General features: G+C 43.0%; 1 protein-coding gene across 7 annotated transcripts in view; it reads right to left on the bottom strand.

Annotated features, from left to right (window-relative positions):
- ST6GALNAC5 (ST6 N-acetylgalactosaminide alpha-2,6-sialyltransferase 5) overlaps positions 1-24,668 on the bottom strand; it is a 173,528-nt gene that overhangs the window by 19,661 nt on the left and 129,199 nt on the right. For all 7 annotated transcript variants that reach the window (XR_012130214.1, XR_012130213.1, XR_012130212.1 and 4 more), the window contains exon 3: positions 110-519. Coding sequence is in view for 4 of the 7 variants with exons in the window: in XM_073234147.1 (XP_073090248.1) it covers positions 110-519 (410 nt within the window). In the remaining 3 variants the exon portion in view is untranslated. The remainder of the gene's footprint in view (positions 1-109; positions 520-24,668) is intronic.

Genomic DNA, 24,668 nt, shown 5'->3' with positions numbered 1-24,668 from the left:
GGGCCCCTATGTAAAGCCACAGCTGAAGCTTTGCTTTTGGTGACAGCCAGCAGTGACATTGCCTCCTCCTTCCCTGACCCCTGCCACTCCCCGCCCAGAGCCTCTGCACCTGTCTTTGCCAGTCTCCTGCTTGAAGAGCTCATCGAACTGCAGCATCTTGTGGCGCGTGATCATGAAGGCCTTCAGCCGGGGCAGCACCTGGCTCAGGAGCTGCAGGTTGTTGTAGACCTGGCCCTTGCCGTCGCGCCTCATGTAGCTGCTGGGGCCCCAGAAGATGAACACGGTGCCCTGGCTCACGTTGAGCAGGTCATGACGGTTGCGGAGGATCCTCTGGATGCTGGAATGCGCGATGACCCTCAGGCTGGTACGATTGCCCACGTCCCGCCCGAAGCCGCGCGTGGGTGCATCGTTCATGCGGATGACGCACTCCGTCTGGTCGATCTGAGGGCCCTGCTGGCTGTGCAGCAGATGACCCGAGCTCGTCACCAGTGCACAGTCCCTGCAGTGCATTCTCAGGGGCTGGAAGGCGGCGGGAGAAAGGCATGGTTAGGGCAACCCACACTGGGCACCTCTGGTCACTGGCCTGCCTCGGAAGGCTGCCCGTTTCCCCGCTCCCGGCTCAACCCTATACTCCATGCCAGAGTATATCCCTTCTGCTATGGCATCAGCAGCCCTTACATTCTCTTCCAAACTGGTGACACGGAGCATTGGATAAGAGGGAAAGAGAGCTAGCATTGACCTGTCAAGCAGTGGGCTCTGGGCTTTACTGATACTGAACAACTAAGCAAGATTTCTCTGATTGCCGTTTTACAGATGAGGATACTCAGGCACAGAGATGTTAAGAAATTTGCCCATGGTGCATAACTAGCAAGGAATGATTGATCATGCTTTTAAACCCAGATCTTTCTGGCCCCAAAGTTACCCTCCATATTGAAGGAGACTACAGTTTGCTGTGACATTAGATTTGAAACTCTAAACTTACCTTATGGAAAGTTAAGCATTTACCAATTTTCTTAGATGCAGTACAAATATGGTTATGCTAAATAAACGTTGTTCAAGAATCCCATGGGAAAAGACATGAAAATTGTAACCCCTCAGATGCCATAATTTTGAAATGACAGGATAGTTTAGTCCATTTTAAGGAGACAGGGAGAGAAATTGAGTCAGTCCATCTTCAAAAATGTAAAGAAAGTCTCTAGCTCAGTACCACAGGCCTCAGCCAGTGAACCCGTGCCCTGCAGCAGCCCTCGTTGTGTAGTGCCCACCAGGGACAGCTCCAATGACAGCTTGAGGGCAGCCACCTTCCCTCACTGCATAGTGGCCAAGGGCACATGTGGGACTTAGCCTTGTCTCCACTACCTATTAGCTGTGGGATCTTGGCAAGTCACTAACCTCCACATGTCTCTAACTGAGGACAGTGAATGCCCCATTATACTTGGTAGAATGAAAAAAACTAAAAAACACATAGCATTAGATTTAGCTATTTGAAATTACCAATATTTGACCTGCAAGATAGCAATCGTGTAGGGTAGTACCCAGTCCTTTCCATAGGACCCAGCACAGCGATCATTCAATAGGTGATAGCTGTGAATGGGGTTATCTATCAGTCAGAGTGGCACTTGTTGTAGGTGCTCACTAAATCAGTACTGATCACTTTGGATTGATAATTGACACATCAGCTTATGAAATGGGGATCCCACCATTGCAAATTCTCATTATTTGACATCCAATTACCCTTTGATGACAGGTACTATTTTGGGCAGGAAGAATGGAAATGGAACCCCTCCAAGTTTATACTGTAGTGAGGAACATAGGATCAATAAAGGTGTGCAATAAAATGTGACAGGATAGGAGATCTGTGCTAAAGTAATAGTAAAGGGGTCTGTTTAGAGCCCAGTAAGGCTAGGAACACAAAGAAAAGGATGATCACTCTAGCTGCTATTTTTGGATGTTCTTTCTGTATCAAGCACTGTTCTGAGCTTTTTATGTAATTGCATTAATTCTTCAAATAACCCTATAAGGAAGATACTGTGCTATCACCTCTATTTTACTATCTTATGAGCATATTGAGGAATAGAAAGTGAAGGAACTTGCTTAGGACCATGCAGTTAGGAGGTGGCAGAGCTAGGATTTGAACCCAGGAAATCTGACTTCAGAGTTCATGGGATTAACCATTACTATTGCAGTGCCAAGAACAAATAGGCTAAGTGCCATGGAATGTTTTCTTAACTCATTGCCTTCTTCCTTTCTCCCCTCCCAGAAACTCAGCGATGCCATTTCCTACTCAGCAGTGTTGCTCTTAGGGCACTGGGATGGGTGCATGCGGTAGATGTTCTGTCTAATACCTCCATTTTTCAAAAGCCTGTTCAGAGTAGACTCATCCAAGTAGAGCTATAAGTTAACGATGGTGATATGAGAGTAAGACCAAACCTTTCTTTTGAGGAAGAGCTACACTATAGATGCCCAGAAAGGGGCCTCTATTCCCCTCAGAAAACTGCTGGTACCTGGAGTAGGGAGCCCTTCTGAATTCCCTGTGTGAACTGCTGGGGCTGAAGGGCAATTTTCTCAAAGGATGGAGGAAATACTTAATTTTCCTTTTCCTTATTTTACTTGCACATCCCATATATACAGGATGAAGAGGGAAAATTCAACAACAATCTGCTCAATGACAGACTTCCTACTGTGCGTCAGCCACTGAACCTGGTGATACGGAAAAGAAGATAGACAAGATACTGTCTTTTTTTTCAAGGGCATACAGTCTAGGGTGAGGGTGCCCCAGACAAACAGCTACAGGAATGCACACTAAGTACTATGGTATGATTCAGCACTGAGGCCGTGGGACCAAAGATGAGGAACATTCGAGCCTGTGTAGAATAGCTGGAGAGGCAGAAGGACTATGTGATGGACACCAACAGATAAGCTGTTTTTAAAAAGCAAGCATGGTCACCGGTATCAAAAGACCTGACAGGACAAGTGAAACAGAATTTGAACATTGGTAATAGAGTCTGACTGTGGTTGGACATGAGGAAGTAGAGGCTGAAAGTCAGCTGCAAAGAGCTGATGTGTGCTGACGGTGGAGCAGGGCAGATGGCAGGATGGACTCTGACACAAGGAGGCTGGCCTACCTAGTTTGTTAGGGGTTGTTTGGGTTTTAATGTTGAAAGTCCTGCATCCTGGGAAACCCCCAGTCATGGAAAATCCTGCTAAAGAAATGCCTATGAAGATGGAGGGCATCTGCAAATACAGTCATGGTGCTTAGGGTCAGGAGACCCAGGATCTAAAGTAGACTTCCCCACTTAACTTTCTCACCTGTAAAACAGAAAAAAGACCAAACAGATCCTTGTGGCCAGATGACATTCATTTGTTCATTCATTTAAAAGGCAATCAGTGAGCAGTATTAACTGAGGTACTGTATAACTCAGTGCATTTGTTTAACCAGATCACATTGTAAGATTTTGTTCTACTGGATTCTAAGACCATTGGAACATGTTTTTCTCATCAGATTCACCTAGAATTACCCTGAATTTTCTGGTTTGATTTATAATTTTAAGACATTGTGCTCATTCTTACTGGGGAGAACATTCTGAAGAAGTCTCAGAATCTCTTTGTCCCATAATTAATTATTCTCCTGTGATTCTCAGAGCAGGCAGTGACTTGTCACCTTGTAGAGATTCCAGTGCCTTCTTTCTGTCTCTCTTTCTCCTGTGCACACATGTGGCCAGCTGAAGACCTTTCCAGGGAAGACCAAGGAGCCTGACTGGGCCACACTGAACCTCTGTGATTCCTGGGCACCATCAGAACACATAGGGGTCCACCCAGTCCCAGGAAGGCCTCCTTCATGATTCTTGCCCACCTGCCTTAGCGCTTAGGGTCAGTAGACCCAGGGTCTAAGTAGATCACCTCAGGCACCAGCACCCACTCTCTGAATTGTGTGGCTGCACCAAACAATGCAAATAAGACTAAAATCTGAATTATGCCTTAAGTGCCTCTTGTTAAGTGGTGCCAATAAAATGACAATAGCTGTTCTAAACATAATGTTACATTTCCCGCAGCTGAGAAGAGCACGCACCAAAGGCTGAATCACTTCCAGAGGAGGAAATGAAGTCTGTTTTCTGCATTTGGAGGGACCGATGATGTCTTGGGAGGCAGAATGACTAAAAATTATATAAACTGAGTGAACCTGTTTCTCAGGATGTATTACAGTCCTAAGAGAGAGAGCCATGCTCCTCCACATCTCAGTATTAGAATTCTTTGTGTTTTAATGATGTAGGTGGAAATCTTCATGCTTTGAGTGAGTTAAGACTCCTGGCGCAGTATTCGTGGGTGTTTTCCTGAAGCATTCAGATGCTGGGGGGATGAATCACGAGCAGAGTGAGGGAAGTGGGCCTGTGGCTCTGCTGGCCTGCCTGGGGGACGATCCTCCAGCGAGGACCCAGAGCGGAGGCAGTGCCCAGCGGACCTGCTGCCTAGCAAGGCTGTCTCTCTGACGTCTTCCTCACAGTGTGCAGCCTTCTGGAGTCTTGGGGACATTTTCTGTAAAGCCTCCTTTTTTATTCCATCCTTTGGTGGAAAACATGGGCACTCGCTTGAGGTTACTCCAGTCCTGGTAAATCTCCCTTGCCTCCTGACCCATGAAAAGCACTCAATTAAAACTGAAGAGATGGATGGATTGGTGAATGTGTGATGGAAACCCAACCTCCTGCCTTCTCTGTCCTCTGAGAAAACCTCCTGCCCTCCTGAGACAGAAAAAGGAGACATCCTGTGGTGCCCTAACCAACAATCTGCCTGCAGACTGCAGCCCTCCCTCCTGATGCCACAGAGAGGGAGGGAGCGCACTGTGGGACCTTCGTCCACAGAGGAGGCTGTGGCCGTTTGCCTCAGGGCAGCCTCTCAGTCCAGGGAGCCATAATGGCCAGAGCCCAAGGAACTGCTTGGAATTAATGGCTGGCTGGGAAAATGGCCCAGGACACAGTAAGGGCCATTAAGCCCAACCAGTTATTAATCCCCAGTAGGAGCTGATGCCAAGGTCATTAGAGCTGTTGTGAGGTAAAAATGCACAGGAAAATCTACAGCACATAGAGGAGTTACCTCCTCTCCAGGCCACTGGTGCTCAGAGCTGCAGCCTTGGTGGGTCCTGAGGGCCTGGTGGGCAGAAGCCTGTGGGTGGTGGGTGGGAGTGTGACCGCTCATGTGTGCGCACACAAGGAACTCACTGTTTTATTTTTGCCGTAACTTTTGTCCTTTGATAGTATGTAAGCATTTGTCATCATCCCAGTACAATTTAGGGGCGTCTCATGAATGTTTCAGAGTGTTTTAGAAAGTATGAATGCATCTCTTATTCCACCAACCCCTCCCCGCCCCCAAAAAAAACACCAAAATCAGGAAATAGGAGAGTATGACAACTTTTAACAAAACTTAACTCCTTTGGGCTGTTGCCACAGGAGCAAACCCTGCTTTGAAAAGCACACTTGGGGAATCAAGGTCTGATTTCTGTCACAGCCTGGAGAGCAGGAGCAGAAGGAATTCTCTCTGTGACCCAGCTGATGCCTCCTGAGCCCTTCTTAGGGGAACAGACCAGGCCAAGTCAAATTAAACTTGACACCTTAACACCCAGTGATGCCCTTGCAAGCATTTGCAGCATGGCTATCTTGGGCTTCACTTTTTAAAATTCTGATTTATTTGGCAGAGGGAACGGTACCTCAGAGCATAATGTCCATTAGCTCAGTAATGAGACCAGTCTTGCTCCAGGAGCTGCCTGTTGGTCTGGAGCAAACATAAGATATATTAAATGCCTTTAGGTATTTCAAGAATCTCTACACTTTCCAATCTGAAATTTTCCTGTAATTACTGGGCTTTTATTAGCTGTCAATCTCAGTTCAGCCTGACACTGAGTATAAGCCATCCTGATTATTTAATGTGATTCACTAGAAAAATGTTACTCTTCCAAGCTGTTCCTCTCTCTCTTATTCAATGACATGCCTACCCAGCAGCCTCTGCAGCCAAGAAATCCTCCTTTCTCCACCAAGTGCACCTTCCATGATTTCCATCTACTGGCCAGCTCAGGACAAATGAGCTCCAGGGGCAGGAGGCAGTACTGAGCAGTGTTTAAACTGTAGCCTTTGGAGTCACTGGCTTTGAACCTGCTTCCTCCACTCCTTAGGTGGATAATTCTGGGCCCAGTGGCTTCACTTTTCTGACCCCAGTTTTTTCATCTATAATATGAGTGTAGTAAAGCCAATCTCAAAGGAAAGTTTTGCCATCTCAATTAATGGCACACCTTCTACCCCCTGATCAAGGATGATTGTTTTTTACATACTATCAAGACAAAGCAACCTAAGTGTCTATCAGTACGTGAATGGATAAAGAAGATGTGGTACATATCCACAATGGAATATTACTCAGCCATAAGAAGAAAACAAATGTGCCACTAACTGAGATGGCAAAACTTCCCTTTGAGATTGGCTTTACTGCATTCAATACAAGGATTTATGTGTGTGTGTGTGTGTGTGTGTATGTTGGATGCTGGATATTTGTTTTTTATTGAGGTATCATTGATATACAATCTTATGAAGGTTTCACATGAGCAACATTCTAGTTACATTTACCCATATTATCAAGCTCCCCCACTCCACCCCATTGCAGTCACTGTCCATCAGTGTAGTAAGATGCTATAGAGTCACTACTTGTCTTCTTTGTGCTATACTGCCTTCCCCATGCCCCCACTACATTATGTGTGCTGATAATAATGCCCCTTAATCCACTTCTTCCTCCCTCACCACCCACCCTCCCCATTCCCTTTCCTTTGAAACTGCTAGTCCCTTCTTGGAGTCGGTGAGTCTGCTGCTGTTTTGTTCCTTCAGTTTTGCTTTGTTGTTATACTGCACAAACGAGTGAAATCATTTGGTACTTGTCTTTCTCTGCCTGGCTTATTTCACTGAGCATAATACCCTCTAGCTCCATCCATGTTGCTGCAAATGGTAGGATTTGTTTTCTTCTTATGGCTGAATAATATTCCATTGTGTATTTCTTTATCCATTCATCTGAGGATGGACACTTAGGTTGCTTCCGTATCTTGGCTATTGTAAATAATGCTGTGATAAATATAGAGGTGCATATGTGTTTTTGAATCAGGGATCTTGTTTTCTTTGGGTAAATTCCTAGAAGTGGGATTCCTGGGTCAAATGGTATTTCTATTTTGAGTTTTTTGAGGAATCTCCATACTGCTTTCCACAATGGTTGAACTAATTTACATTCCCACCAACGGTGTAGGAGGGTTCCCCTTTTCTACATCCTCACCAGCATTTGTTGTTCCTTGTCTTTTTGGCACTGGCCATCCTTACTAGTGTGAGGTGATATCTCATTGTGGTTTTAATTTGCATTTCCCTGATAATTAGCGATGTGGAGCATCTTTTCATGTGCCTGTTGGTCATCTGTATTTCTTTTTTGGAGATGTGTCTGTTCAGATCCTTTGCCCATTTTTTAATCAGGTTATTTGCTTTTTGGGTTAGGCGTGTGAGCTCTTTATATACTTTGGATGTTAACCCCTTATCGGATATGTCATTTATGAATACATTCTCCCATACTGTAGGATGCCTTTTATTCTGCTGATGGTGTTCTTTGTACACAAGTTTTTTAGTTTGATGTAGTCCCATGTATTCATTTTCAATTTTGTTTCCCTTGCCTGAGGAGATGTGTTCAGGTAAAAGTTGCTCATGTTTATATTCAAGAGATTTTTGCCTATGTTTTCTTCTAAGAGTTTTATGGTTTAATTAGTTACATTCAGGTCTTTGATCCATTTCGAGTTTACATTTGTATATGGGGATAGACAATGATCCAGTTTCGTTCTCTTGCATGTGGCTGTCCAGTTCTGCCCACCCAGTTACGGAGAGGCTGTCATTTCCCCAGTGCATGTGCATGGCTCTCAGGGATGGTTCGTGATGCCTCTTTCACTACCCGCTGTGTCTCGTCTGTCCTGTTGGACCCGCCCTCTTACAGATATCCCAAACCTTCCACTTTTCACCATCCTTGCGGCCACAGAAGTGTTGCACAAGCCACTCTACTCTCTTCAGCCACTGCACACTAATAACTCTACTTCCCCCATTCTCTCCCTCCTCTGTATTCTAACTCGATTGGAGGAGGTCCCAAATCCAGTCACTGTTGTCCTTTAAGAAGATATTCAAACAAATGGAGACACACAGGGAGGACACGGTGTGGCGAGGAGGCAGAGCAGAGAGCGGTGCAGCTCCTGGCCGGGGAACACTGAGGTTCGCTGACAACCAGCAGAAGCCGGAAGGTGCCAGAAGGATTCTTCCTCAGAGCTTCCAGCGGGAAGTGCGGCCCTGCCAAAACTGTGCTTTCAGATTTCTAGACTCCAGAACTGTGAAAGAATACATTTCTGCTGCTTTAAAACACCCAGTTTGTGGCCATAGGTTCGGCAGCTCTGGAAAACGAATGTACTGCTACCCACGTGGTCTTCACTCTCTGCCTCCCGCCCTCCCGCCAGCGCCGGCAGCCACCGTGCACCCTCCTGCTCTTGCAGCCTCACCCTTACCCGTCATTCTACACAGAACTGCAAGGAAGAGAGGTGCAAAGCATAAAGCATACCACTCCCCTACCTGGCTTGAAGAATCAAATCTAAATTCTTTTTTTTTTTTGTAGATAATTATTTTTTATTGAAGGGTAGTTGACATACAGTATTACATTAGTTTCAGGTGTACAACACAATGATTCAACATTTATATACATGATAATTCTAGCTACCAGCTATCACCGTACAAAGTTGTTACAATATTTTGACTATATTCCTTATGCTATAAATTACATCCCGGTTACTTATTTATTTTACAATTGGAAGTCAGTACTTTTTTTTTTTTTGAAAGGGCATCTCTCCTATTTATTGATCAAATGGTTGTTAACAACAATAAAATTCTGTATAGGGGAGTCAATGCTCAATGAACAATCATTAATTCACCCCAAGCCTAATTTTCATCAGTCTCCAATCTTCTGAAGCATAATGAACAAGTTCTTACATGGAGAAAAAATTCTTACATAGTGAATAAGTTACATGGTGAACAGTACAAGGGAGTCATCACAGAAACTTTCAGTTTTGATCATGCATTATGAACTATAAACAATCAGTCCGAATATGAATATTCGTTTGATTTTTATACTTGATTTATATGTGGATACCACATTTCTCTCTTTATTATTATTATTTTTGATAAAATGCTGAAGTGGTAGGTAGATGCAAGATAAAGGTAGAAAACATAGTTTAGTGTTGTAAGAGAGCAATTGTAGATGATCAGGTGTGTGCCTGTAGACTATGTGTTAATCCAAGCTAGACAAGGGCAATAAAACATCCACGGATGCAGAAGATTTCTCTCAAAACAGGGGGGGGTGAGGTTCTAAGCCTCACCTCTGTTGATCCCCAATTTCTCACCTGATGGCCCCCCTGCGACTGTGCCTGTCTTAGGTTGTTCCTCCCTTGAGGAATCTTACCCGTCTCTGGCTAACCAGTCATCTTCCAGGGCCATACAGGGAAATGTAAAGTTGGTAAGTGAGAGAGAATCAATATTGTTTGAAAGGTTGGCTTTTTACTTCTTTGCAGAGTTATGCCCTGTGGCTTTTATGCCCAGCATTTGTCCTGAGGTATCTTTACCACTTGGAAGTATTATGATACTCAGTAAATTCTATCTGAGGCACGAATTCTATTTAAGGGTTGTAATTATGAAGGAAGAAGAAACTTTGTGGAACTTTGTGGAGGTTTTTTGATGATCATCTTCTGGTATGAGTCTTCCAGAGAGTGCTGATGTTGGAAGTTCTTCTTCATATCGTATCTTAGTTCATTTTCTGGGTAGCCAAAGTAGGCTTTGATCCTCTGTATAAACACAAACAGAGCCTTTGCCCACACTTTGATATGCCCTTTATACTATTGTGTAGAACTCATTTGAGGTCACCACACAGGAACTGCTTTTTTTTTTTTTTAAGAGAAAGGAATATTATCAAAAATATGTACCTCCAAAGCCGATCATCTGACACCCTTTAAGTGATCAAAATTAAGGATATTTAAAGCATGCATTAATCGTTGATTTACAGTTAGTTTTATCCTATCAGGGAGTAATCCCCCTTTTCCTTTCTTTTTTTCATCATTAATCTACAATTACATGAAGAATATTACATTTACTAGGCTCTCCCCTATACCAGGTTCCCCCCCCACAAAACCCTTTACTGTCCATCAGTATAGCAAAATGTTGTAGAATCACTACTTGTCGTCTCTGTGTTGTACAGCCCTCCCCTTTCTCCCATCCCCCCATTATGCATGCTAATCATAATACCCTCTTTCTTCTTCCCCACCCTTATCCCTCCCTACCCACCCATCCTCCCCAGTCCCTTTCCCTTTGGTACCTATTAGTCCATTCTTGGGTTCTGTGATTCTGCTGCTGTTTTGTTCCTTCAGCTTCTCCTTTGTTCTTATACTCCACAGATGAGTGAAATCATTTGGTATTTCTCTTTCTCCGCTTGGCTTATTTCACTGAGCATAATACCCTCAAGCTCCATCCATTTTGTTGCAAATGGTAGAATTTGTTTTCTTCTTATGGCTGAGTAATATTCCATTGTGTATATGTACCACCTCTTCTTTATCCATTCATCTAAGTGATGGACACTTAGGTTGCTTCCAATTCTTGGCTATTGTAAATAGTGCTGCAATAAACATAGAGGTGCATCTGTCTTTTTCAAACTTGAGCACTGCATTCTTAGGGTAAATTCCTAGGAGTGGAATTCCTGGGTCAAATGGTAAGTCTATTTTGAGCATTTTGAGGAACCTCCATACTGCTTTCCACAATGGTTGAACTAATTTACATTCCCACCAGCAGTGTAGGAGGGTTCCCCTTTCTACACAACCTTGCCAATATTTATTGTTGTTTGTCTTTTGCATGGTAGCCATCCTTACTGGTGTGAGGTGATACCTCATTGTGGTTTTAGTATGCATTTCTCTGATATTTAGCGCTGTGGAACATCTTTTCATGTGTCTGTTGGCCATCTGTATTTCTTTTTTGGAGAACTGTCTGTTCAGTTCCTCTGCCCATTTTTTAATTGGGTTATTTGTTTTTTGTTTGTTGATGCTTGTGAGGTCTTTATATATTTTGGACATCAAGCCTTTATCGGATCTGTCAATTACAAATATATTCTCCCATACTGTAGGGTACCTTTTTGTTCTATTGATGGTGTCTTTTGCTGTACAGAAGCTTTTCAGCTTAATATAGTCCCACTTGTTCATTTTTGCTGTTGTTTTCCTTGTCCGGGGAGGTATGTTCAAGAAGAGGTCGCTCATGTTTATGTCTAAGAGGTTTTTGCCTATGTTTTTTTCCAAGAGTTTAGTGGTTTCATGACTTACATTCAGGTCTTTGATCCATTTTGAGTTTACTTTTGTATATGGGGTTAGACAATGGTCCAGTTTCATTCTCCTACATGTAGCTGTCCAGTTTTGCCAGCACCATCTGTTGAAGAGACTGTCATTTTGCCATTGTATGTCCATGGCTCCTTTATCAAATATTAATTGACCATATATGTCTGGGTTAATGTCTGGATTCTCTAGTCTGTTCCATTGGTCTGTGGCTCTGTTCTTGTGCCAGTACCAAATTGTCTTGATCTTTATAGTAGAGCTTGAAGTTGGGGAGTGAGATCCTCCCTACTTTATTCTTCTTTCTCTGGATTGCTATGGCTGTTTGGGGTCTTTGGTGTTTCAATATGAATTTTTGAATTATTTGTTCCAGTTCATTGAAGAATGTTGCTGGTAGTTTCATAGGGATTGCATCAAATCTGTATATTGCTTTGGGCAGGATGGCCATTTTGACGATATTAATTCTTCCTGGCCACGAGCATGGGATGAGTTTCCATTTGTTAGTGTCCTCTTTAATTTCTCCTAAGAGTGACTTGTAGTTTTCAGAGTATAAGTCTTTCACTTCTTTGGTTAGGTTTATTCTTGGGTATTTTAGTCTTTTTTGATGCAATTGTGAATGGAGTTGTTTTCATGATTTCTCTTTCTGTTGGTTCATTGTTAGTGTATAGGAAAGCCACAGATTTCTGTGTGTTAATTTTGTATCCTGCGACTTTGCTGTATTCTGATATCAGTTCTAGTAGTTTTGGGGTGGAGTCTTTAGGGTTTTTTATGTACAGTATCATGTCATGCAAATAGTGACAGTTTAACTTCTTCTTTACCAATCTGGATTCCTTGTATTTTTTTATTTTGTCTGATTGCCATGGCTAGGACCTCCAGTACTATGTTAAATAACAGTGGGGAGAGTGTGCATCCTTGTCTAGTTCCCGATCTCAGAGGAAAAGCTTTCAGCTTCTCACTGTTCAGTATAATGTTGGCTGTGGGTTTATCATAAATGACCTTTATTATGTTGAGGTACTTGCCCTCTGTTCCCATTTTGCTGAGAGTTTTTATCATGAATGGATGTTGAACTTTGTCAAATGCTTTTTCAGCAGCTATGGAGATGATCATGTGGTTTTGTCTTTCTTTTTGTTGATGTGGTGGATGATGTTGATGTACTTTCGAATGTTGTACCATCCTTGCATCCCTGGGATGAATCCCACTTGGTCATGGTGTACGATCTTTTTGATGTATTTTTGAATTCGGTTAGCTAATATTTTGTTGAGTATTTTTGCATCTACGTTCATCAGGGATATTGGTCTGTAGTTTTCTTTTTTGGTGGGGCCTTTGCCTGGTTTTGATATTAGGGTGATGTTGGCTTCATAGAATGAGTTTGGGAGTATCCCCTCCTGTTCTATTTTTTGGAAAACTTTAAGGAGAATGGGTATTATGTCTTCCCTGTATGTCTGATAAAATTCCGAGGTGAATCCATTTGGCCCGGGGGTTTTGTTCTTTGGTAGTTTTTTGATTACCACTTCAATTTCATTGCTGGTAATTGGTCTGTTTAGATTTTCTGTTTCTTTCTGGGTCAGTCTTGGAAGGTTGTATTTTTCTAGGAAGTTGTCCATTTCTCCTTGGTTTCCCAGCTTGTTAGCATTATAGGTTTTCATAGTACTCTCTAATAATTCTTTGTATTTCTGTGGGGTCCGTCGTGATTTTTCCTTTCTCGTTTCTGATACTGTTGATTTGTGTTGACTCTCTTTTCCTCTTAATAAGTCTGGCTAGAGGCTTATCTATTTTGTTTATTTTCTCAAAGAACCAGCTCTTGGTTTCATTGATTTTTGCTATTGTTTTATTCTTCTCAATTTTATTTATTTCTTCTCTGATCTTTATTATGTCCCTCCTTGTGCTGACCTTAGGCCTCATTTGTTCTTCTTTTTCCAGTTTCGATAATTGTGATGTTAGACTATTCATTTGGGATTGTTCTTCCTTTTTTAAATATGCCTGGATTGCTATATACTTTCCTCTTAAGACTGCTTTTGCTGTGTCCCACAGTAGTTGGGGCTTTGTGTTGTTGTTGTCATTTGTTATCATATATTGCTGGATCTGTTTTTTAATTTGGTCATTGATCCATTGATTATTTAGGAGCGTGTTGCTAAGCCTCCATGTGTTTGTGAGCCTTTTTGCTTTCTTTGTACAGTTTATTTCTAGTTTTATGCCTTTGTGGTCTGAAAAGTTGGTTGGTAGGATTTCAAACTTTTGGAATTTACTGATGCTCTTTTTGTGGCCTAGTATGTGGTCTATTCTGGAGAATGTTCCATGTGCACTTGAGAAGAATGTGTATCCTGTTGCTTTTGGATGTAGAGTTCTGTAGATGTCTATTAGGTCCATCTGTTCTAGTGTGTTGTTCAGTGCCTCTGTGTCCTTACTTATTTTCTGTCTGGTGGATCTGTCCTTTGGAGTGAGTGGTGTGTTGAAGTCTCCTAGAATGAATGCATTGCATTCTATTTCCTCCTTTAGTTCTGTTAGTATTTGTTTCAGGTATGTTGGTGCTCCTGTATTGGTTGCATATATATTTATAATGGTTCTATCCTCCTGTTGGACGGAGCCCTTTATCATTACGTAATGCCCTTCTTTATCTTTTGTTACTTTCTTTATTTTGAAGTCTGTTTTGTCTGATAATAGTATTGCAACACCTGCTTTTTTCTCTCTGTTGTTTGCAGGAAATATCTTTTTCCATCCCTTGACTTTAAGTCTGTGCATGTCTTTGGGTTTGAGGTGAGTCTCTTGTTAGCAGCATATGGATGGATCTTGCTTTTTTATCCATTCTATTACTCTGTGTCTTTTGATTGGTGCATTCAGTCCATTTACATTTAGGGTGATTATTGAAAGGTATGTACTTATTGCCATTGCAGGCTTTAAGTTTGTGGTTACCAAAGGTTCAGGGTTAGCTTCTTTACTATCTTACTGTCTAACTTAGTTCGCTTGTTGAGCTATTATAAACACGGTCTGATGATTCTTTATTTCTCCCCCTTCTTATTCCTTCTCCTCCCTTCTTCATATGTTGGGTGTTTTGTTCTGTGCTCTTTTTAGGACTGCTCCCATCTAGAGCAGCCCCTGTAGGATGCCCTGTAGAGGTGGTTTGTGGGAGGCAAATTCCCTCAACTGTTGCTTGTCTGGGAATTGTTTAATCCCTCCTTCATATTTAAATGATAATCGTGCTGGATACAGTAGTCTTGGTTGAAGGCCCTTCTGTTTCATTGCATTAAGTATATCATGCCATTCTCTTCTGGCCTGTAGGGTTTCTGTTGAGAAGTCTGATGATAGCCTGATGGGTTTTCCTTTGTAGGTAACCTTTTTTTTCTCTCTGGCTGCCTTTCATACTTTGTCCTTGTCTTTGATCTTTGCCATTTTAATTATTATGTGCCTGTGTGTTGCCCTCCTTGGATCCCTTGTCATGGGAGTTCTGTGTACCTCTGTGGTATGAGAGGCTGTTTCTTCCCCTAGTTTGGTGAAGTTTTCAGCAATTATTTCTTCAAAGACACTTTCTATCCCTTTTTCTCTCTCTCCTTCTTCTGGTACCCCTATAATGCAGATATTGTTCCATTTTGATTGGTCACTCAGCTCTCTTAGAATTCTTTCATTCCTGGAGATCCTTTTATCTCTCTCTGCATCAGCCTCTCTGTATTCCTGTTCTCTGTTTTCTAGTCCATTAATGGTCTCTTGCATCTCATCCATTCTGTTTTGAAGTCCTTCCAGAGCTTGTTTTATTTCTTTTTTCACCTTCCTTAGTTCTTGCATGTTTCTCTGCAAGTCCATCAGCATGGTTATGACTTTTGTTTTGAATTCTTTTTCAGGAAGACTGGTTAAATCTATCTCCCCAGGTTCCTTCTCAGGGGAAGATGTAGCAGATGCCAAAGCTGTCTGGGTTAGTCTTGTCTGGATCATATATATTTGCCTTTTCATGTTGATAGGTGCTATTGACTGTCAGCTGGGGGGGCCAAAGTTTTCACTTGCTACTGCCCTTTCTTTACTGGGACAACTGTGACCCCTAGTGGCTTGTGTTGGGCAATTGCATGTAGACTGGGTCTTTGTGTCTTGCCCTGCTGGTATGGAGGAAGCTCCCTTTCTGGGGGCGTGGCCAGCCTTAGGCTGCTTCTCTGCTTTCGCAGCCCCCGGAGGGGTAATGGACTTGGGGCTGTTTGGCTGTTTACCTCTGTGAGGGGTCTCAGAGCTGTTGCCCAGTGGGTTAGTTCACCCAGTTTTCCCTGTAATTTCCAGCCACTGGGCTGTGATCTGTGTTGTTCCCGTCCAGCTGTTGTGTCCCTGTCCCTTTAAGACTTTCAAAAAGCACTCGGTTTTCTTTGTCACAGGGGCATCAGCTTTGGAACCCGCTCAGAGGTCTTGCTGCTCTGTTTCCCTAGTTTCCAGCCCTCCATGCATGCACTGTGTCTGCGCTCTGGTGTGGGTGGCTGGGGCGGGGTGTTTAGCAGTCCTGGGCTCCCTCTCCCTCCCGCCGGGAGCTGGAGGGAGGCGTGCTCGGGTCCCGCTGGGCCGAGAGTTGTATCTTACCCCTTTCACCAGGCGCTGGGCTCTCACACGTGTGGATGTAGTCTGGCTGTTGTCCTGTGTCTTCTGGTCTCTCTTTTAGGATTAGGTGTATTTGTTGTATTTTCAAAAATATATATGTTTTTGGGAGAAGATTCCCACTGTCCTACTCATGCTGCCATATTGGCTCTGCCCCCAAATCTAAATTCTTTACCTGGTGGAGCACGGCCTATCTCACGGTCCTCCACTCAGGAGGGTCTTCTCTGTCTGTGGCCTTTGCATCCTCAGGGATGCATATGCCTGGCTCCTTCTTGTCTCTCAGGTATCAGCTTAAAAATCACCTCTTCCAGGCCTGCCCTGAGTGCCCTCATCAGAAGGGGCCTCCCCCACTTATTATATAAACCAAGATATTAATCACTAATAACACGGATAAAATATTCAGGTCACATACAGGCACTGTTGTAAGCACAACACATCCTTCAACTAACTTAATCCTGGAAACAGTCATGAAAGAAAGCTTCTACAATTGTCCTAAGTTATCAGATGAGGAAGTGAGGCACAAATTAATCACTCGTCATGATCCTCTTTACTTCCTCTGACACTTACCACAATCTCTAATGATTTACATTTTTTATTTCTTTATTGTCTGTCCCTGCATTAAAACATGAGTGTCAAGAGGGCAAAGTTCATGGTTTATGTACAGCACACAGCAGGAGCTCAAAAGAAATCTTCATACCTTTCTACGGCACTTCCTAAGCAAGCAGTAGATGATTATTCTCTGTCCCAAAGGGGTGTGGGTGAGGTGTCAGTGAGACAAGCCTGTTTTCAGAGACTGTTTCTTCTCTGGAACACTAGCGCTATGGCTGGTGGTGCACAGTAGCTCAGCTCACAGCCTTTCAAATAACTCCCTGATGTGATTGCCGGCAAAGGTCACTCCTAGGTAATTACTTCCTCCAGGAAGAGATTGGATATAAAGGCCCCCTGTGCTCATTACAACAAACAGAGAGCTTTGTTTTCCTTACAGTAAGGTGGTATTTAATGCTGTCAGGCAAATATGACTTGACAAAATTGGCTTCTTTGGTTTCTGCTACATTGACAGGGCCTTAAGGTAAACATTGCGGGTTCCAAATCTAGGAAGATAACTAATAATTGATAGACAAAGGCAAGAGAATTAGGAGAAATGGGAGGTCCACATAAAGCTGAATTAAATGAGGGAAAAATGCTTAGATTTTCATTGACCAAATGAGATAAAATCTAATTGAATGGAACATTAGAGTTAGAGCATTAAAGTGCAGAGAGAATTGACTTGAAGTCAGGCTTGAGTTCAAATCTCAGTTTAGTCATTTGTTCACCAATACCTCTCTCCTGTCAGCCTTAGTTTTCTCATCTGTAAAATGACCTTAGAAGACACTCAATAAGGTGTAACTTTTACTACTATCATACAGCTTAATTATTACAATACAAAAGGAATCTTGTTGAATAAACTGCTACTCCCTCTCCTCTCATTGTCAGTTACTGAGCCTGCTAACATAACCTCCTGTATGTCTGGTGAATTTGATCATTTCTATCTGCCTGTACTCTGACCCCACTCCTGGTTCAACCCACCATCTTCACTGGACACTGTCGTGCCTCATAGCCAGTCTTCCCACATCCACTTTTTTTTCCGTACTAGGCAGAGTGGCCTTTCTAAAATGCACATCTAATTAGAACTTGCCTTTGCTTAGTATCCCTAAATGTTAGGGATCCCTAAATCCTCAAATCCCTTAGTGTCTTTTGGTTGCTTTGAGGATAAGGTCCTTCCAGTAGCTTACCAGGTTCTGATACCTTGCCAAGTCCAGTCTTCTGTATGCCCATGCTCTTATGGCTGTTTACACTCCACTCCACTCCAGTCACACTTTGACTTCATGGCTCCAAGTGGCACTATTTTTCATAAGGCTTTGCCTCAGGATCTTTGCATATGCTTTCCCTGGAAACTGAGTTTCGTCAGCTATAAACCAGAACAATAATACCCACCTTGCAGAGTTGTTTGGTGACTTAACTAGGATAATAATAACATTCAAAGTTTCACTGCCCTGCCTCTTCTTCTCATTATGACTTTTGTAACTCCATCTCTCATTCAAAGCATCACTTCTTCAGAGAACCTTCCCTAAATTCGAAGACTAGCTCAGCACCCTGTTTCTACCTTTATAATCCTCATCATATCTGTAGTGATTGAGTCAGCATCTCTCCTCCCCCAAGAATGGCAATGTTCTTAAGAACTGGGCTCATGTCTGTATTGGGTTTATGCCTCCATAGTATCCCCAGCACCTAATGTTTAGTGGGCACTCACTACATTTTTGCTGCACAAGTAATGAAATTAGAATCAGAGCCTCACCCAGCCTTTCGCTTGGGTTTCTGTTTCCATTTGATATGTCCAAGTGAAGATCAAGAGACAAACTCATCCAAAATAGAATACTTTGGTACAAATACTCATTCTTCTCATGGAAGACTGAGTAGTACAAACTAACCTGATTACACCGTAACCTTATTTCTATTCACTTTATTATCTAAACATAATGGAGTTTCCGGAGTGAGTCATTATTTGAGGTTGTGGACACTGACTGCCACCAAACACCAGATAACCAGATTGTGTCAGTGTTGACACTTTGGTTCCCAAACTGATGGTTTGTTTATTGACTGCTTACTTTAGGGACCCTGCAAATGAAAGAACGGTCATCAGCAGCCTGGATAACAATTTGGCACCCCAGCTGGAAACACATGAGTAAACAGAATCATAATTTTTCACTTTGCCAAACTCAGTAAATGCCATTGTGATATGCTACCAGCAAGACAGCCATTTAGTTAAATAAATAAAGCACGAGATTAGGAACAGGATTATCAATGCTGCCCCAGTCTACTCATTTGCTGACCATTGATGGACATTAGCCGTGATGTACACACTGGGGAGGTACTTTACCACCTGCTTTAATTTGCTAAACATGATGCATCCTCTGGGCCACAGAATTACTTACTTTGTATTAGTGAAAAATCACCTTTTCTTCTTTTCCCTTTTCATTTGCTCAACACATGGTTATTAAGTAGCTACTGTCTGTGTAATGGAACCATCTGGGCAGGCTGCCCAGAACATAACTACCTTCATTCCTCTGGCTACACTCAGACTCAGAGAAAGGTTGGAAAATACAAGGAAGCTGATTCCTGGCAAGAGGAGACAAAGGCATCCCAGCTGCTTCAGGTGCATAGCTTAAGAGAGTTTCAGGATTTTTTGTTTTTTCGAGAGGAGTACTATTTTGGGGGGTGGTGGAAATAGAGAAACTTTTTACCCAGTCTTCTTCTTTTCTTGATAGTCCTGCTTTGGCTTCATTCATATATATTAGATCTTTCTTTAGATTATGCTCAAGCACATTAGTAAATCCACAGTAGACTGAGGCTTTCAGGATCCTAACTCAGCTTCAGCCATCCCCATGGAGATGTCTCCCATACTCTAGTTTTTCACCCATACCTGGATCCTAACTCCCTGGAGTCTATGGGTTGTTTTTATTTCTATTGATGGTGTCAATAAAAACCAGGTCCTGTTAAGTTCCAAAATAACAACAATAATGGCTACCAATTTTTACAGAGAATCTTTTCATATTATCATTATTATTATTATTTCAGTTAATCCTAAAGGAAACCACAAAGTATGTACTACCACTGAGGCTTATATTTGAGGAGAAAGAGGTTTGAGGTTAAATTGCTCAAAGTCATAGAGTCTCTAAGTCACAGCACCACTTGTGCAGATGCCTGGGTCAACCCCACTCGCAACTGTGTGCATGCTCTGTCCACCATAACAGCCCAAACAAAGCTGAGTGGAAGGGCTGCAAAGAAAAGAAAAGAAGATTGAAGATTTTTAAAAGAAGAAGAGAGAAAATCTACACATAGAATCAACTAGTAGATAACAAGAATGGCAGTAAAATATAGAAAACACTGGAAAACAGAAATTAGAGGCATTGAGATAACACAGTGACTATAAAAATTTTTAGGGGAACAGAAAAGTTAAAGAGGAAATTTAGCAGAACAGCCTGGAATTCTGGAGGCATTCACTGAAGGAATAAACATTTCCACACCACTCAAAAGGTATCAGTATACAACACACTCCATTATAATAAGTGACATTCATAATGGAGATCCTCAGTCATCAAGAAAAGCTTAAATTAAGTTAAGCTTGTTCACTTAGGTAGGAAAGTATAAAATCAATTTGGAACCTTCAAGATTAATTTAGACAAATACTATTTGGTGCTAAAAGGGACCGTACTTATGTTATTTTAAGCCACATTTGCTCATAAAACTCATCCTTAACCATGCTTCAAAATGAAGTGCTATACTGCTTTGAAAAGTTATTGCTAAAGGGTAAATAAGGAAAAAATTATTATTTTTTTCTCAGGTGTGAGACTTTTCACCAAAATTTGTGCTTCCCTTCTATAGTGTTGTCATAGATGGAAGTGGCTGCCGAGTCAGGGACTCCCTTGTCTGGGGTCAGGGGGGAGAGCATGCGCCTCCCAATGACACTGGAGCAGAGGTCATTGGAGGACTTAAGAAGCAGGTGCCTTTTCCACTCTCTCCCTTTTTGATGCCTTGATCTACATGGCAGTGAACTTGGCCACATCAGTGATGGCAGGGCCAAAGAATGGAAGGAGAGCAAGTTGCTGAATCACTGCTTACATGAGAAGTATTAGGAGCTTCCACTTTTTTGAACATGTAAGCAAGAAAAAAACTGTCATTTTTGAGCCATGGATCTGTTTATGAAGCAGACAGTGTAACTGTAATTATTATGTCAGGCAGCCAGGAATTTTTTTTTTGTCTAATTCTTTTACTAAATTATTAGAGTACAGGAACCATGTTTTCTTTCTAAAGTATGGTTCTGATCATATCACTCCAGCTCGAAGATCTTCCATAACTCTATTACCTACAGAGGGAGGCCTACATTTCGCAAAGTGATTCTTTGTATCTTCTTTTTTGCTGATCCCTTTCAAGAATGTAAACTCCCCCATGCTGGACGATCCAAATGTGTCATGTCCTCTTCTTGGCCCATGGAGTAACCTTCTGGGATGACTCCAGTCACTGAGAGCCAACCCAATGTTCACTGTACTATGTAAAGGCTATTTGATCAACAAAGTTGTCTTTAATCCAATTGCTTGAGTTCAGATCCCATCACTTACCAACTGCTGATCCCAGCCAAACTTCTCAACTTCCGTGTGCCTTAAGTTTCTTGGCCTATATAAATAATGGCAATGATGGAGCCCACCTCATGAGGCAATGAGGGCCTACTGAGTTAATCCACAGCGCAGCTTCAGCTGGCGCCTCTGCCATCAGCATACGCACCGCATCCTGCAAACTCCTCCTTCACCAGGCTTGATCAGTAATGTGGGACGGACTGCCTTGGGAGGCAGGATAATATGAAAGGACTTATATATAGAAGATGCCTAATAAATGGTTGAATGAATGAATGTATGAATTCTAAAGTGGTAGAAATTGGGTTTCATCCTTCCATTTACTCATGGTTTGCTCAGAGGACTATGATTTCCTCCAGACTGAGTTCTAATCAGAGAATGACAAGGATTTTTAAAACTACAGATCTTCCTTGACTGATGATGGGGTTATGTCCTGATAAACCCATTGTAAGTTGATAACATCATAATTTAACACATCTAACATATCAAATACCATAGCTTACCCTAGCCTACCTTAAATGTGCTCAGAATACTTATATTAGCTCACAGTTGGGCAAAATCATCTAACACAAAACGTATTTCATAATAATGTTGACTACCTCATGTAATTTATTACATACTGTATTGATAGTGAAAACCAGAATGGTTGTATGCTGATAGAATGGTTGTAGGCATACTGGGTGTTTTCCTTCATAACCTCATGGCTGACTGGGAGCTACGGCTCACTGCCACTGCCCTGCGTCAGGAGGGAGTATCATACCATGTCTTAGCCCAGAAAGGATCAAAATTCAAAATTTGAAGTTCAGTTTCTACTGAATGCATATTGATTCCCCATTATTGTAATGTTGAAAGATTGTTAAGTCAAATTATTTTAAGGTGGGGACTGATTACTGTAAGAGTTCTGAGGAGGCTCTGATCATTGTTCTGACCTCCAAGAATTGCCCACCCAGTGAGCGTGGGGATCTGTTTCACTGGGAAGCTCTGTGACAGCTCTGAAGGCATGAGCAATGTGAGATGCCCTGGCCAGGTTGAGCAGAGATGCCCACTTTTGGCTTCTGTGCTCATTCCTGTAGATGCCTGAGGTGTCCAATATACCCAGGGTTAGTCTTTAGAGGCCATAGAAGAGTTAAATAATTTGAGGCTGGAAAGACTAAATATCCTCAGAGCTGACAGTGCAGGAAGCCAGGACAGGGCCACTGGAGGAGAGCACTGAGAAATGCAGAGCCTAGCAGTGTATTCCCCAATGGTCTGGCCCGACTCATCTTCAGCTGCACTCAGGGCTGATGGGTTTGTTTTTGTTTTTAAAAAATAGACTTAGGAGGGATGCTAAGACTATAAGTCAGTCTTCAAATGCAGAAGGACATGTCAGTCTAGAACATTATTGGTGCTTAAAAATATTGAGATGGTACAACTCCCCCAACTTCCTTAATGATATCTAGTATTAAATTATTCCACTTCCTAATGGACTTTTCCTGTTGGATGGCACATAGGAGCCTCACCTTCAACACATGGAAAGCTGAACTCACTTTCTGTCTGCTCCAACCTGTCACTCTTCCTCTCATGTGGTGAAGGTCCCAGCCCCACCCAGCTCCTTGACCCCCAAACCTGGGAGTCACTAAACCCTTCCTTTCCTGCTTGAGCTCAACCAAACTGTCCTTGTTTTGTTATCCTTCATCCTCACATTCTCTCAACTTGTTCACTTCTCTCCATTCCTACTGGAAACATCCCAGTTCAGCCCTCCACCATCTCTTACCTGATTTACTGCAACTTTGTCACAGCTGTGGCTTATTTGCTAGCATTCCTTGCCTTTAAAATGTCATATTATCCGTGGAGCTGACCCCAGGATCTGCCACACAATAAATGCTCAATAAAGGGCCAGTCATCTCAGACTCATCTTCCAGCCATTGGAAGAGGCCAGTGGGAAATCAAAATGGACCTTTGGCCCTGTCTCCAAGGGCAGGTCCCCTGACACTGGGTCATAAAGTCCAGGTATAAAGGCCCCTGAGCACATTTCAACCCATCTTCAGTGTAAAGGACCACACTTATTTTTATTTTAAGCAATGAGAGGTGAGGGAGTATATCTTTTGGGACTAATCCCACTGAGAGCCGTGGAAGGGTTCACAGCATGTGCAGCAGGAGTGGCACCTCTTTGCTCTCCTCTGTGGCATCACCACTTACTCTCTCTGCTGTTCTGGGAGAGTAAAGGAGCTCTTTGTTAGCACCACTCCCACCAGGTCCTTCCATCCTGGAGGACCATCCACTTGGAGCAAAGGGCATTGGGGCAGCTGATGACCCAAACCCCTGTTCCTGCTGCCAGGACCTCTGCTGCCTGGTGCTCATCAGTGTACAGGTGGCTAGTGGGTGGCCTGGTGACCAACTTCAAGAGTGGTCCAACCCAAGACTGTGTTCTGTAGCACAGCACTTGTGCCAGACATTTTCCCATTCATTCATTCTTTCTTTCAAAATACATTTCTTCGTGGTTTAGTATGCTCAGGTACCATTCTTCGTGGTAAGGATATGAGAGAGAACTAATCAGACAGAATCTCTGCCCTCCCGGAGGCTGCCTACAAACTGGGGAGCTGGCTGGTAAACCGATAAGTAAGTTATTGGTCGCCATCCCCTCTAACTTTGGAGAGCCCTGGACATTACGATTTTCTTGGTACATGGATTCAGGGCTGTATTTCCCCCGCCCTGGACAGTCACTAAGGTTAGCTCTCAGAACCCCTCTTAACGACACTTCCACAAGCCAGTGCCAAGGAAGGAATTAGGCCTCTGAAATGGATCAGTTCCAGCTCCGCACAAAGGCAGCCCAGCCTGGATGCACGTGTGTGCCTCTTAGAAGGCAGTTTTCAGTGCAACGGGACATGCTGTGTTCTTATACGGAGACAGCAGGGCTGGCAAGAAGAGGGAGGAAAATTAACACGAGAGGAGCTCAGCTGATCCAAAGGGCCCACGAGGTCTGAGCACGAAGGTCCCTTCCCCGGCCAAGCAGCCAGGGGTCTCTCCTTAATCACATTTCCCAAGGTCCTTTTTCCCACACAAATGGCTGTAAATTAGTCAAATGTGGCAAAGCATTTACCAGAAAGAAAGAGCAGCTCAGGGAAGTAAAGGAACTTGCCCAAGGTCGCCAACACTGGCACTAGAATTCGGATTACAACTTCCAGCCCAGGTTCTTTGCCATTATGCCAACAAGCTGCTTCTAAACAGAAAATCTTGGGGAATAACGTTCTTTCCTGAAAAGTTTGGAGAAATGTTGGCCTCCCTATGGAAATGGCTTTATGATAGAAGACCGAGTTGTCTTCCTGTATTTACATGTTCACTGTTTTACCATCTGCTGAGAGTAGTTAGGCCTCTAGTGTGCGGGGGGGTCTTGGCAGGCAGGGAGGGGCTCTGCGCTGGGAAAGGAGACTGAGGGATGGACAGCAGGGGGCGGGGAGCGCTGGTGATCTTGAGACAATGGGTGGAGCTGTGAACTGGCTGACCTTGACCTTCCTTTTGACCCCTCCTAACCGAACACTCTTCTCATCCTGAGTCAC

Source organism: Manis javanica, chromosome 4, assembly GCF_040802235.1.
Source record: "Manis javanica isolate MJ-LG chromosome 4, MJ_LKY, whole genome shotgun sequence".
Lineage (NCBI taxonomy): Eukaryota > Metazoa > Chordata > Mammalia > Pholidota > Manidae > Manis > Manis javanica.
This window is presented reverse-complemented; position numbering and strand designations above follow the sequence as displayed.